At 41.9% G+C, this 15,586-nt stretch overlaps 1 protein-coding gene across 1 annotated transcript in view; it reads left to right on the top strand.

Annotated features, from left to right (window-relative positions):
• The window catches only part of SULT4A1 (sulfotransferase family 4A member 1), a 45,778-nt gene extending 31,197 nt beyond the window's left edge, over positions 1-14,581 (top strand). Inside the window, exons 2-7 of the mRNA XM_074220840.1 lie at positions 1,965-2,095; positions 3,548-3,628; positions 3,716-3,842; positions 9,537-9,631; positions 11,191-11,329; positions 14,469-14,581. Coding sequence (XP_074076941.1) covers positions 1,965-2,095; positions 3,548-3,628; positions 3,716-3,842; positions 9,537-9,631; positions 11,191-11,329; positions 14,469-14,581 — 686 coding nt within the window. The remainder of the gene's footprint in view (positions 1-1,964; positions 2,096-3,547; positions 3,629-3,715; positions 3,843-9,536; positions 9,632-11,190; positions 11,330-14,468) is intronic.
• Positions 14,582-15,586: the final 1,005 nt, after the last annotated feature.

Genomic DNA, 15,586 nt, shown 5'->3' with positions numbered 1-15,586 from the left:
GTAGAAATAAAGGGAGAGTGGGGAACAGTGAAATCTATCCTTAAGTAATGAAGGGTTCTCATGCGCACAAGGGATTTGATGGACTGCACTTGGGACCAGGTGATGGCTCTAGGAGCAAGAGGGTGAAGTTGGATAGAGACTGGAAGGAAACAGAAGGAAATATAAGGGGGGGGGGAACCTTCTTAAAATTGCAGACAACCCAATATAGAATGGGACATTTTGCTAGGTAGTGAGATCCCTGTGACTGGAAGTTTCCAAGGAAAGCTAGATGACCACTTGTCAGTGAGCCCATGCTCTAAGGACATTAATGTCACAGAGTTTAGATGTTTCTCAGGGAAGAGTTAGAATGGATGAATACCGAGATTCTGATAGGATTCTCTGGGCTGGGTTCTGGAGATGAAGATGCATTTCTGTCAAAAGGTTAGGACTGGATAGGCAGAAGGTAGGGGGAGGAAAATCCAGTTCAGATTGGGCCCAATCACAGGGCAGGAAGAAGACTGTCAGATTGGGGAGAGACAGTGAGAAATGACGAAGTGAAGGCTATGCTCGGGGGGGGGGGCCTCAGGAGAGCTGCGGGGCAGAGGGGAGCAGACCATGAAAAGTCACCAGATTGAAGAGTGTAGTCTGATCCACTCTCCATTTCTGATGAAAAGAAACAGAGATGTCAGAGCTGCTGTTCAGAAGGGAAGAGAGTGGTTCAGAGAGAAGCAGCAGTGCCACGTGCTCCCAAGGGGAAAAGAGGCCAGATGCAGTCTTTGTGGGCAGCCCTCATGACCCCTGGCTGGGGGGGGAAACAGCAATGGGTGGCTCAGGATGTGGCACAGCATGCACATTCTAGCAGGAAGGCTCCAACAGACGCAGATTTTTAGGCATATTGCTGATCTAGTACAAATAGGAGATTTTCCCAGCACCCATGGGAGGAGATAAGATACTTTGGACCAGCAAAGTGAGGGTATTATCTTTTTTTTTTTTTTGGCAAGGCAATGGGGTTAAGTGGCTTGGCCAAGGCCACACAGCTAGGTCATTATGAAGTGTCTGAGGCCAGATTTGAACTCAGGTTCTCTTGACTCCAGGGCCAGTGCTCTATCCACTGTACCACCCAGCTGCCCCTGTCTCTTTTTTTTTATATTTTATTTATTTATTTTTCCAACTATATGCAGTGGTAGTTTTCAAAAATCATTTCCTTTGCAAGGTTTTGAGGTCCCTATTTTTCTGCTTTCCTCCCCTCCCTCCCCATTCCTCCTGTCAGAACACAATCTAACACAGGCTGTACATGTGTAACCATGCTAAACACAAATTCATATTAATCATGTTGTGAAAGGAGATTCAAATCAGAATGGGGAAAAACATTAGAAAGAAAAAATGATATATAAGATAACTTTGAAAAATTAAAGATAATAAGCTTTGATCTGCATTTCCCTGGATCTGGACATTGTTTTCCAGCACAAGTCTTTTAGAATTGTCTTTGATTGTTATATTCCAAGATGAAACAGTCCATCCTGCTTGCCCATCACCAGTGGTGCCGCCAATGGGTACATTGTGCTTTGGGTTCTGCTCACTTCACGTAGCATCAGGTCATACCTGTCTTTTCCAGGCTATTCTGAAGTCCCATTGTGAGGGTATTTTCTGAATGGCCTAAAGAGGGAGAGGAATGAAGGGCCACTACCCAGGTTTGACCTGGGCCTTCTGGGCAGAGGGAGAGGACAAGCTTCCTTTCCAGGTAATCCGTCTTCACCTCCATCTCTTTAGGGAGCCTGGGGCCCACTCCCTCAAACCATTGATCATCTGTCTTAGCAGACAATCGGTGAAGCCCGAGGGCCTCAGTCCACAGGATCATTGGGTGGCTCAGATGGGATAACATGGGTCCCAGAATCTTCATCTGAGAGTCCTGGCCATCTGAGAGTGGTCCTTGCGCTCAGGGTCACACAGGCACATGGGGGTGGCTCATCCCTTTTCTTTTCCAGGCACGGGCTTACTCCAGGAAGTGGTATACTTGGTGAGTCAGGGGGCCGACCCAGATGAAATTGGCTTGATGAACATCGAGGAGCAGCTTCCTGTCTTGGAGTACCCTCAGCCAGGCCTGGACATCATCAAGGTGACTGGCTGGGTCTCCCTCCTGGGGGTGCCCTTGCTCTTTGGGGACACAGTGGATACTCCAGACTCTGAGTTGGGGGGAGGCTCCCATCTGCTTCAGCCACTGGTTGGGTAGTTTTGGAGAAGCTATTTAGCTGTTCTGAACCTCAGTTTTCTCATCTGTAAAATGGGAGTGATGATAGCCCTCAGAAAAAGGGCTGTTGTCAGCTTCTCTGTAAAGCAATCAGTAAATCATAAAGCCCAACATAAATGCCTATTGTTTCTATTGTTATTGCTGTGGTTATCAGACCCTGACATCATAGAATTCATAGTTTACTAGGGGCAGGAGACATAAATAGCAAAAATGAAATAGAAAATATGGTAATAATACATTTTATAAATTTTTTATAAAAATTTAAATATGAATGCCTGTAAGACAGTTTTATAAATATTTCATACCATATAATAAGGAATATGGAGGTGTCCTAAAATAGAATGGACTCTCCTAGTCTGGTGCTTAGGTAAGCGGGATCCCTTTGATGTCTGAGTTGGCTCAGGTGGCTACTGAGGTTGCTTCCATTTCTTAAAATCGTGATTCTGTGAAATGCTCAGTGTGTCCTAATAGAGCTTCCAGGCATCAACTTCTTAAGGGCTGAGACAGTGTTTGCACACAGTCAGTGCTTAATAATTGTCTGTTGAATTGGACCAAACCACGTGAGAAAGATACAAGTGCTCAATGGGGTCTTAACCATCAGCATTGTGGGTTATAGGTGGATACATAAAATTGGTGATGGATACATAAAATTGGTGATGTAGAAATCAATCAACAAACATGGATTAAGCACCCACTGGGTATCAAGTTGCACGTGCTAGACATGGGCGGGGGCACCAAAATAAAAATGGGAGCCCCTTCCTGGAAGGAATTTACATTCTATCAGAGGATAAAATCAGGCATGTAAATAAGCAAATGGAATATATACAAAGAAGTATAGGTTAGCAAGGGAAGAAAGTTCTGCTTTCAAATCCTGCCTCCCATACTTACTAGCTGTGAGATACCCAGCAAGTGTGCCTCAGTTTTCTCATTGGTAAAATGGAGATAATAATACCACCTCCCTCCTAGGGTTGTGAAGATCAAGCGAGATCTGTGTAAAGCCCTTGGCAAACCTTAAAGATAAACCCAGTGCTGTGTCCTATGACTTGTATTAGTGCTCCTTGTACTTCTGACCTCACGGGGATGGTCAAGGAACACTCTTTGTAAACACTGAACCTCTGCAAGCATAATTAGACCCATTTTACAGAGGAAGATTCAAAGGCAGATGAGTCCTTAGATGTCATTGGGTATCTTACAGAAGGAGAAACAGGGAGACTATTTGCTTCCTACCTCACAGGGTTGTTGGGAAGAAAATCATCTAAAGCTGTGGGACATGATTGATAATTATGGATATTTATTCTTCCTGTCCTTATTCTCTTGCAGGAGCTCACATCCCCTCGACTCATCAAAAGCCACCTCCCATACCGCTTCTTGCCTTCAGACCTCCACAATGGGGACTCCAAGGTAGCGGCCTCTAGGTGTTCCCTAAGCTGTCCAGGTCAGCTTCGGGGAGCTCAGGAAGAACTAATAACACTGTCTTCCTGTTGGCAGGTGATATACATGGCTCGCAACCCCAAAGACCTGGTGGTGTCTTACTACCAGTTCCATCGCTCTCTGAGGACCATGAGCTACAGGGGAACATTCCAAGAATTCTGTCGAAGGTTCATGAATGATAAATGTAAGAATGCATGCCTTTGCAGGATGTTTCAAAGAATTCATTAGGCATTTTAGCTTTGTTTAAAATGACGACTGGTTTGTCAGTGCCATTCATTCCCCTAAACATTTTTCAACCTTTCCTAGATATAAAGCCTCATATTGGATGCTGGGAACAATGCAAAGGCATTTGAGTTATAATTCTGCCCAAATGGAACTCCCAGGACAGCCAGAATGATTGGAGAGGAAATAATTCACCCTGCTCCAGAGGGTCAATGGTTCTGGGCTCTTATCGGTGTGGAGTAGACTGGAGCCCCTCCAGGCCTGCCCATCCTGTGCTTGTTCATGAGGTTTCCAAAGGGAAGCCACCCATTGTGCTCTCCTGTGACATTCTTGCCTCTCAGAGGGTCTGAGCAATGTGGAGTATGAGCTGTCCACTCTCTTCTGATCTGTCATTTTTTCCCCTTTTTTTCAAGGCAATAGGATTAAGTGACTTGCCCAAGGTCACACAGCCAGGTAATTATTAAGCATCTGAGGTCAGATTTGAACTCAGGTCCTCCTGACTCCAGGGCTGGTGCTCTATCCCCTGTGTCACCTAGATACCCAGGCCATTTCTTTTTTGACACCCTTTGCCCTGATCTTCCTCCTTCACATCCTTATGGCTTGCTCACACTCACCTCTACATTGTCCTTCTATGAATCCCAGCATCAAGTCTTCAGAATCAGAATGTGAATGGAACAAGTGCATAGGAGAGGAGTGAGGAAAGAAAGTGCATTTCCAATGGGGGGAATCAGACCATGGAAGACTTCCTAGATGAAGTGGCATTTAAGCTTGGTTTTGTAGGATGGAGAAGGTTCAAGGAGGCAGACTGTGTTACAAACACAGGGACTATCATGAGGTGAAGTGCTTGGAGAGGGAGGAGTATGCTTGGGAGTTGACAAAAGACAGCATGAATACCCATGGGGAAGATGGGAAAGATGGGACACCAGTGGATGGGAGGCCTGGCACTAGCAGTTAGGGTTAGGGTTAGGGTTAGGGTTAGCCTAGAGCACCAGTCCTGGAATCTGGAGGACCTGAATTCAAATCCAGCCTCAGGCACTTGACTCTTACTAGCTGTGTGACTCTGGACAAGTCACTTAACCCTGTGCCTCACATCCAGGGCCATCTTCAGTTGTCCCGGTCCATATCTGGTCGCTGGACCCAGGGTTCCAGAGGAGAAAGTGAGGCTGGTGACTTAACACAGTGACCCTCACTCAAATCCAATTCATTTTCTTGTCATGGCATCATCACCTCTCTGATGTCATGATTTTCTTTGAAAATGAAGGACAAACATTATAATTCCATTTTCAATCTTTCTGTTTCTAACCTAATACCAAACTGTTTTGAAAATTACAACTTTGTAGTATAGTTTTAAATCAGGTTTTCTCTCTCTCTCTCTCTCTCTCTCTCTCTCTCTCTCTCTCTCTCTCTCTCTGTCTCTGTATTTTTTTTCACATCCTTTTTTTCCCCCTCTCCAGATCAATTTTTTTTTGTTCTATAAAGTAGTCTTATGGTAGTTTGATTGGTATGGAACTGAATAAGTAAATTAATTTATGTAGGAATCATTTTTATTATATTGACGCAGCACACTCAAAACTAATTTCTCTGACTATTTAGATCTGTATTTTATATAATTGTCTTTATAAAGTTCCCGCATGTGTTTTGGCAAGTAGACTCTCAAGTATTTTATACTGTTATTTTAAATGGGATTTTTCTTTCTATCCCTTCTCTGCAGAAATGCTAATACTTTGATTCAGTTTATTTTTATATCTTCCAATTTTCCTGAAGTTATTAATTTTTTCAACTATTTTTTTTCTAGTTGACTATCTGGGGTTCTCTAAATATACCATTAGATCTACAAAATTGTCTTTTCCTATTCCTTATATTTCTTTTTTCTTCTCTTAATGCTATAACTTGCATTTCGACTACAATATTGAATAGCAGTAATGATAATATCTTTGCTTTACTCCTGATCTTATTGGAAAGGCTCCAACTTGTCCCCATTGCAGATAAGGCTTGATTTTGAGTTTAGGTAAATTCTGTATATCATTTAAAAAAAATTCTGTTTATTCCCATGCTTTATAGTTTTTTTTAAACAGGAGTGGGTTTTATATTTTGTCCAAAACTTTTTATTTTTGCATCTACTGAAATAATCATACATTTTTTGTTGTTTTTGTTATTGATATGTTCAATTATGCTTGCAGTTTTCCTAACATTGAACCAGCCCTGCATTCCTGATATAAATCCAGCCTGATTATGGCATATGATTTTTTTTGAGGGGGGGGATGTATTGCTGTAATCTCTTTGCTTGCATTTCCTTAAAATTTTTTCTTTGCATTACTATATACTAGGGAAACTAGTCTCTAGTTTTCTTTCTCTGTTTTGACTCTCCCTGATTTAGGTATGAAGACCATATTTATGTCATAGAAGGAATTTGGTTAGGTGTTCTTTATGGTTTTTTTTTAAATAGTTTATATAGTATTAGAATTAATTGTTCTTTAAATGTTTGGTAAAATGCATTTGGAAATCCATCTGGTCCTATTTTTCACCCTCTTGTTTGGCAGTTATTTATGGCTTATTCAATTTATTTTTCTAAGATATGATAAGTATCCTATTTCCTAGTCTATTAATCTGGTCATTTAATATTTTTGTAATTATTCTTGGGGCAGTTAAAGTGGTGCAGTGGATAGAATACTGGGCCTGGAGTCAGGAAGATCTGATTGATCTTGGACACTAATTAGCTGTGTGACCCTGGACAAGTCATTTAGCCCCTGAGTTCCTCATTTGTAAAATAGGGACACACTAAAGAAATGGCAAACCTCTCCAGTATCTTTGCACAAAGTCCATGGAATCACATAGAGTTGGACATGACTAAACAACAACAAATATTTATATATTACATTAGGTCAGTTTTATTGTTATTGCTTTAAAAACAATCCAGTTCCCAGTTTTGTCATTTTAAAAAATTTTCAATTTAGTTAATCTTTCTTTTGGGTCTCAGGATTTATTTTTTAGGTTTTAATTTTTGGGGAGTGTTTAATTTGTTGGTTTTCTAATTTTTAAAAATTGAAAGTCCAGTTTTTTTGATATGCTTTTTTCTTTTTTTTTAAATTGATGTAAGCATTTAAAGAGGTAAAATTTCCCTTAGTGTTCCAGCTGCATCCTGCAGATTTTGTTACATTGCCTCATTGTTGTCATTATCTTTAATGAAATTATTAAGTTTTGATTTTTTTCCTTGACTACTCATCCTTTTGGATTAATATATTTAGTTTCCATCTGATTTTTAATCTCTATTTTAAAGATCTATATTAAAATAAATTATATTGCATTATGGTCTGAAAAAGATGAATTTAATATTTCTGGTTTTCTGCATTTGTTTCTGGGTACCTGGTTATGCATTAACACAAGGCCATTTTTGTTAGGGTTCCATGAACAGCAAGGTAGAAATACTCTTTTCTATTCCCTTTCAATGTTCTCCAAAGATCTGTCATATCTAATTTTTGTAAAATCCAATTTATCTCTTTAACTTCTTTCTTATTTATGTTCTGGTTATTTATTTCATTCTGAGGAACAAATTGAGGTCCATTATTTACTTATACTATTTCCTCCTGTGAGTCATTTAACTTTTCCTTTAAGAATTTAGATACCATTTGGTACATACATGTTTAATATTGATATTCATTTCTTATATAGCTTCTCCATTTCTCTCTTAAAGTTAGCTATTTTTTGATTTTGCTTTGTCTGCAATTATGATTGTTCTCTTTGCTTTTTTTTTAAACTTCAGCTGAAGCATAACAGATTCTGGTTCAAGTGTGCTTTTCATAAATAACATAACTTGGATTCTGAACTCCAATCCATTTTACTGTCCTCTTCCATTTTATAAATTATGTCATCTCAGTCCTAATTCCAGTAATGATTTTCACTATGCATTTCCCACCATCTTATTCTATTATACTTTTCCCTCTCTCTTTTTTTTTTTGGTCTCCTCTTTGAGGGCCTGTTTTGCTTCTGATACTGCTTCTCTTAATCTACCCTTCCTCTTATTTCCTCTCTTCCTTCCTTTAACTCCTTTCTCTTCCACTTCCATTTTGAATCAGATGACTTTCTATATCCAACAGTATTATGTGTATTCTTCCCTCCTTAACCAGTTCAGATGAGAGGGAGGTTCAAGAGTTGCCCGTTCCTCCCATGACTCCTTCATTGTATTAACACTTTCTTACAACCCCGTTGATAAGAGAGAATTTTCCCATTTTTCCTTTCTCTTCCTTCCTTTCCTAATGCATTTGTCTTCCTATTCTTTCATTATTCCAACCTCATCTGAGGTCTTCTGTCTCCCCTCTAAGACCTCTGAAGATAATAAAATTCTGAGAGGCTACAAAATCTCCCCACATAAGAATGTAACCAGAAGTCCCTTATGAATTCTCACTTATGTTTGTGTTTTGATGCTTCTCTTGAGTCCTGTATCTGCATTTCAAGGTTTGACACAGTTTTGCTCTTTTCATCAGAGATACTAAGAAGTTCTCTGTTTCATTAAATGTCCATTCCCCCCTTTAAGATTATCCTGTTTTTCTGGGTAAGTTGTTCTTGGTGGGAAGCCTCTCTCCTCCCCTCAGAACTTCAGAAGCTAGGCTAACTAAGGCATGGGACAGGAAGCTGCCAGGTACCTCCATCTTTGGAAGTGAAACCTCTCTTAAGATCCCAATAGCTTTTGTTGACTGAAGTGTCACACTGTGGATTCATATTAAGCTGGCAGTCTCTGACACTCTGCTCCCTGCCTTTCTCCTCATTCTTCTTCAGAGAATGTTTATGATGGAATCATGGTGCTTTAGAGAAATAAAGAATTCACTTTGATCATAACTGGCCCAGAGAATGTAGGACAGCTCAGTGCTTCTAGGTACGCAGGAGGGAAGGAGATCTGGATAGCCTGAGAAGATAGAATGCTGTCAAGGAATGAGAACAATGAGGATATAGGGTATGGGAGGCATTGGGAAGGGGGCATCAGGAAATCTTGATATAGGAAAAGTCCAATGGGCTATTATCCCTGAGAGCACTGAAAGTCAGATTTTGGAGAGACCTAAGAACAAAGAAGTTCAGTGCTAGAAGAATATCATCCATCCTCTCCTTCCACCCCTCTGACAGAGAAGTTGAGACCCAGAGAAATTTAGTGACTTGTCCAAGGTCAGAAGGAGTCCATAGCAGAGATAGAATTTAAATCCAGGTCCTCTGAAGGACGTTAGCAAACAGGAGTGCATTAATTGGAAGACCACCATTGCGGAGAGTTGTAAGGCCGGTTAATGTGAAGATCACAGAAAGAACTAGAGACCCTTAGCTTGCAGATGAGGAGACTGATGGGGCTGGATGGGCTGAGTAGTCCCAGAACTGTTGTTGAAGAGGATTCTATTTTTCATTATCATCACCATTACTGCCACCACCTTCACAGTCATCACTATAAGAAGGCTGGTGTCAGCTCTGTTTCAAGAATAATTAGAGGCTTCCCAAAATGGAATGGGTTATCTTCAAGAATGGGCAGGACAACTGCCCACGTGCTGGGGAAATTACTTTTTAGGTGTTACCTGGGCTCTGGAGTTGTTTTGCTCCATATCTGGGGGACATAGCAATGGGAAAGAGGTTTCCTCTGCCCCAGGCCTGCTATGGACAAGTCTGTTCCTTGTTTCTGTAGTGGGATACGGTTCATGGTTTGAGCATGTCCAGGAATTCTGGGACCATCATATGGATTCAAATGTGCTTTTCCTCAAGTATGAAGACATGCACCGGGTGAGTAGGGTCTGGAGACACCAATGCCCTGGACTTTTGAAGGCAATGACTGCTACCCTCAGACAATGGTTCCATCATGCTCCTCCTCATCAATGTGAAACCTCATACCTTTTCATGGATTCACTCTAAAATTGAATTGGATCATCCATGGGTAGGAGCACCTTAAGGGGTGAGGAACATTAGACTTGCTCCATATATCCCATGTGTGTATCTATACATCATCCTTGTCTCTCATGAACATAAGTCATGGGTGTGCTTTTAAATATTAACATATAGACAAATACTCTCATGCCTAATCTCTGCTTCTCACAAGCACAAACCCATTCACCCACTCCAAAGTAATTTTGTTTGTTGCTTGAAGAACAGACAAGTTAGTCTTTCTACTAGGTGGTACAGTGCTGGATCTGGGGATCAGAAAACCATTCTCTTGGGTTCTTAATTCTTTTTTTTTTAATTTAAGGCAATGGGGTTAAGTGGCTTGCCCAAGGCCACACAGCTAGGCAATGATTACGTGTCAGAGGTCAGATTTGAACTCAGGTCCCCCTGACTCCAGGACCAGTGATCTATCCACTACACCACCTAGCTGCCCCCTGGGGTCTTTATTCTTTTGACTGGTAGATGCCCTCTTGAATGGTCTTCCTCTTTGGCCTTTTCTAGAAATGGCTGAGAGTTGGAATCTTGGCTTCAAACTTTGGACATTTGACTGGGTCACATTCCTCTCTATGCCTCATGTGTAAGATGAGGGGGCAGTATTAAAGAAGATTTTTTAAGGATTTTTCTGGCTTCCAATTTTATGATTCATTTTTGAGAGGAAGCAACTGAGGCCCAGAGAAGGACTTGCTGACAGACAAATATCTCTTTAAATGTCAGATCCAGTTTTCAAACTCAGGTATATTGATGACAGTCCAGGATTCTTTTCAATCTCCCACTCCATACAATGGTTTGAACCATCCCCACAAAACCTCTGAACATCTCAAGGTGGGATTTTGTCTTCTCCTCCTCCTGTTTCTCTCACAGCCTCTAGAATGTAGCTGGTTACCTATAGGGGCTCCTAAAAGACCTACTGTCCAACTGAAAAGACAGGCATTTTAGGAGCCCATAGAGACTTAGCATTTCAGTGTCAAGAGAAGGAAGCTGAGAGAGAGACCTCAACAAGAGGGCCAGTTCCTCTGGGTACATCTACATGACCTTGAGCAGTGATTTCCCCCTCCTGAGGCCTTGGTTTCCTCATGTGTAGACTAGGTGGTTTTTCAGGTCTCTTCCAGTTCTAGATGACATGGCTACAGGTGCATAAGTTGCACCCATCATTTCCCACTTTGATGATCTAAAATGTGTCTTCCTCATGTGTCCTGGGCTCCAAGCCTGCCAGCTGATTCCTGCCACATGGACGATGCCCGGGCAGCTCTACCTTGCTGTCTTCTCAGCTCTGGTCCAGTGACTCCCTTCATTCTCCTTGGTTCTTGGAGCTTGGCCTGGTCTACCTCTCTAAGGGTGGAGGGGGGGTGAGAGGGGAGGAGGGACCCCTTTGCAGGGTCCTCATGCTTCTGTATTTCCCTCAGGACCTGGCGACAATGGTGGAACAGTTGGTGAGATTCCTGGGGGTATCTTATGACAAGGCCCAGCTGGAGTCCATGGTAGAGCACTGCCACCAGCTCATTGATCAGTGTTGCAATGCGGAGGCCCTTCCTGTTGGGCGGGGTACGTTCTTTTCTTCCTTCTTCCCATCTGGCTTTATCACCACCATTGCCAACACCCTTCCTGTGAACAGAGAGCCCTGTACTAGGGACTGAGGCTGATCCAAGGGACCCTGCCATCATGCTAGTCAGACAATGACAATGTGCAGTGTTACCTGCTAGGTAAGTTATGTGAGGGAAGGGGAGGCTGGCCAGGGGGGAGGTCAGACCTTTGAGAGGGAATCAAAGATGGCATCCTGAAGGCTTCTCAGGACTCACAATTGACCACCAACCTGGCTCAGGCTGCCATCAACTCTGGCCTAGACCCATGCAAGAGTTATTTAATTGCCATCCTCACCTCAAGTTTCTTACCACTCCAATCCATCTTCCACTCAGGTGCCAAGGCACAGGTGTGACCTTCTCTGTCATTCCCCTTCTCAGTAAACATCAGCAGTGCCTTGTTGCCCCTAGGATAAATTATAAAGTCCCCTGTTTGGCATTAGATGCTCCTCCTGGCCTAACCTATCTTTCTAGTTTCATTAGAACTATGGAGGACAGAAGGCCATATTGGCTTCCCTTGTATTTCACCATAATCCATCTCCTACTTGGGCACCTTTCCATTATGCTAGGCCTTTGCCTGGAACACCCTTCCACCTTTCTGCCACCTCTAGGAATTACTAACCTCTTTTCAAACTCAGCTAAGGGGCCTATTTTCTTCAGAAGGATTTTTTCTGGACCTCTAGATGTATTTATTCTCCAACCCACCAAAATTATTCTTCAGATCTGTGTATGTTACATTCCTCCAGGAAAATGTAAGCTCCTTGAGGGCAGAAACTGTTTCCTTTTTTTGGATCTTTAGGACTATTCATAGGACCTGGGCCATAATATACACATAATAAATACTTGTTGAATTGATGTGAATCTTTATAGTCCCTTCTAGCTTCAAATCCTGTGATCACTTAATCCTCAGTTTTTTCCTTAGCCAACATCAGTTAGACTTCTGCATCTCAAGATATAAAAACACAGATTCTCTAAGTGGGATTGGATCTCAGAGGCCTCCAACTCACTCCTTTCTACAGCATTCCCATGGAATGCCAAGGCAGCCTGGGTCCGAAAGATCAACCAACAAGCCAGTCCCTGTGTGGCAGATATGTTGCCAGCAGTTGGAGATATCCCGTAGTAACAGCTGGCATTTCTGGACGACTTCACACCTGGTAGAGCTACTGACACACCTAGTCTTATGAACAGACCTGCAGGGAGGCCTTCTCCCCGTTGGGATTGTTTATATTTGCCCATCACCGTTCAGTCCACCCATTCAAGATGGACCAACACCAGGTTCCTCCTGAAAGACTTACAGTCCTTAGCTCCTGCCCTTAGGGCCCAAACAGAACAAGACAGTCCTTTCTGTCTTGTACTACCCCTTCAGATCCTTGAAACCTGCTGCCACATTTCCCTCAAATTACTCACTGATCATCACCCCACCCTGGCAACTCTCTTCTCCAAACTCTCTCCCACTCGCCAGCAACCCTCCTAAAATGTGGCACACAAAGCTAAATCCAATATTCCCAATGAAATATGCCCAAAGCAAAAGACAGCAGTACTACTGCTTCTCCCTAGATTTGGACACAATAATTGATGATTCAAGGCCAACAGTAAAGCAACCATCAGATCCTCTCCATTGCTAAGGGATGACCAGTATTCTGATTGAAAAAATATCATTTTATAATGATTAGCTACATTTTTAGGTATAGGCAAACCTTTTAATAGCTAGAATGAATCATTGAGTGGCAAATGTGGATTTGGTGATGTGTATAAACAAGTCACATTGAACATTTTCAGTGGGAATAGTCCATTCTGTGGTAGATTGGTTAATTTCCACAATTCAACAAACCCGGTAACTGCTCTCTTTCATTATCTTCTCTTGAATAGAAGAAGCCTTTGAGTGGTCCTGTCTTTTCTTTCTTGTTGTTATCCTTAGGAAAGATGAGATAAGGCAATCTAGTTTTACCAGATTTCCTACCCAGAGTGACAATTTTCTTTAGCTGTGAACAAAGTAGGAAGGGCAAGGTCTATTCTGAGAACCACCCCAGCCAAAGCTGGCTGAGTAGGTTTTCATGTTATGGAAAGAAATTTTTCTTTTTAGTATGCCACATTCCCTACATTGCCCTATGAATGAATCACAGTTTTAAACAGAATGAAACTGAGGCACAGAGTGGTTAACAGATATACCCAGGGTAGCACAGATAGTATATATATTAGAGGTGAGATCCTCTGTTACTTGGTAGTTGCAGATTAGGTGGCAACACAGAGAAATTCTTTCAATTCTCCTGGGCTTTGGCCAATCTACCACTGAACTCTGTGCCTATATCAGAGAAGCAAATGTCTTTTGGGACATCCCTTCTAGACATCTGAGTCCTACCTTGAGAACTGCATTTTGTGGAATCCACCCCATCTGGAAAGGGCTAAGCTTGCAGTCATCAGGTCATGTATTACTTGTGCTTCCTTGGGCAGCTCACTGCCCTCACTGGGCTTCAGATTCCCCCTCTGCAAGATGAGGGGTTAGATTAGATTACATTCCCTTCTAGCTGAACCTCTAGGATCCTTTAAGGTTATTCTAATGAAGAGAAGATTTAATAGGCAAAGGTACCTATCATTATTGAAAGGTCACCATGGAAGAGGGAACAATATTCTGCTGCTTGGTTCCAAAGAGCAAGACTATTCCAGAGAAGCATAGATGGCTTCAGGAGGTAACTAATCAATTAATGAATAAACAAGCATTTTTAAAGAGATGACTCTATGCTGGCACTCTAAGGAGTGGAGACTGGAGGATGACTGGTTCCTTCCTATTTGGGTCTAGGCTGGACTGGATGACCTTGGAGGATATCCCCACCAGCACTAATATTCTATGACCCTGTATTCAGATATGGTTGGGATCAAGTCATATTGCCCCAAACCCAACCACCTCAGTCAGTGAAAGTTCCAACTGTTGAAGCATGATTGTCCTATAAATTATTTGCTGGTTCTATTCTTAGCCCACCATGTTCTAAGTAGAGTCTGGAGTCTGGTGTTTTCATTGCTCAGGGTTCCCAGAGACCCTGGGATTTGGAAGTTTATGATGTAGGCATGTAGAAATCGAATGACATCTTTTCTACTTTTTATTCTAGGAAGAGTTGGGCTCTGGAAGGACATCTTCACTGTATCCATGAATGAGAAGTTTGATCTGGTATACAAACAGAAGATGGGAAAGTGTGATCTCGTCTTTGACTTTTATTTATAAAAGAGAGAAAACTCAAACTACAAAAAACTTTGCATGCTCGCAGCACCCATGTCCTGTACGACTAGCTAGAAGCCCTTGATGCGTTCCCTTATGACTTGCTGGACAAACATTGGTAGCTCTGTGTAAAACAACTGGAAAAAGCCAACAGCTAAGTAACTATAGGCCACGTAATTACCTTCAGTCCCAAACAGCCCTCTAACTGTAGTGTTTGACGTCCCTTATCTACTCGTATGAACGTAAGCTGTTACAAAAACATGCAGCTGTGATGGACTGTATCATATATAAAGTACAAAGTATGTAACATATATGCAATTAGAATGTAAACCTTCTCAACCCCATCCTGATTATTGTATTTTATAGAGCTTTTCACCGAGACTCTGAATAAACATAGTCAACCAAATAAATGTTCATTTCAGAGGGGAATCAGTGACAAGCCCAAATGGAATTCTAGAATGATCTCAGGGGTTAACTGTTGTATTTATTTTTGTAGTTTTATCATAAAGGGCACAATTATCTGGTTCTTAGATGAGCAATGCTCCAAGATGGAGGGTGGGGATGGGGTGAGAGTCTGGAAGAAAGCTCTTCCTTCTTTGAGTTTATTATGGCTCGGACTTTGGTGTCTCTTCTGAAATGTAGGCCTATATCCTGTTTCATGTAGTTCCCAAACCTTGTGAAGGTAAGGCATTACTAAAAAACAATGCTAGAGGAGCAGTTAATTCTCTAAGAATGATGTTATAAATCAGACAAGAAGCAAAGTGGTGGTTAACAGTGCTTGAATGCCAGAGGCTAGCTCAAATCACTCCTAACGATCAGATATGGTCTGAAGCAAATAGCCAAGTCGCACTAGGGAGGGCTTGTGCTAAGTAATAGCAAGACTGAGTTTTATCACATTAATCACATCAGCACAAGTTGGTGTTGACTGGGCCACATCCTGTGGCGTGTGCCCATGGATGGATAAACTGGCCACTAGGTTTTTCAGATGGGGAAGGGCTTTCTGCATGACTT

Source organism: Macrotis lagotis, chromosome 2 (assembly GCF_037893015.1).
Source record: "Macrotis lagotis isolate mMagLag1 chromosome 2, bilby.v1.9.chrom.fasta, whole genome shotgun sequence".
Taxonomy (NCBI): domain Eukaryota; kingdom Metazoa; phylum Chordata; class Mammalia; order Peramelemorphia; family Peramelidae; genus Macrotis; species Macrotis lagotis.
Note: the sequence above shows the minus strand (reverse complement) of the source record. Positions and strands in the feature narration are given on the sequence as shown.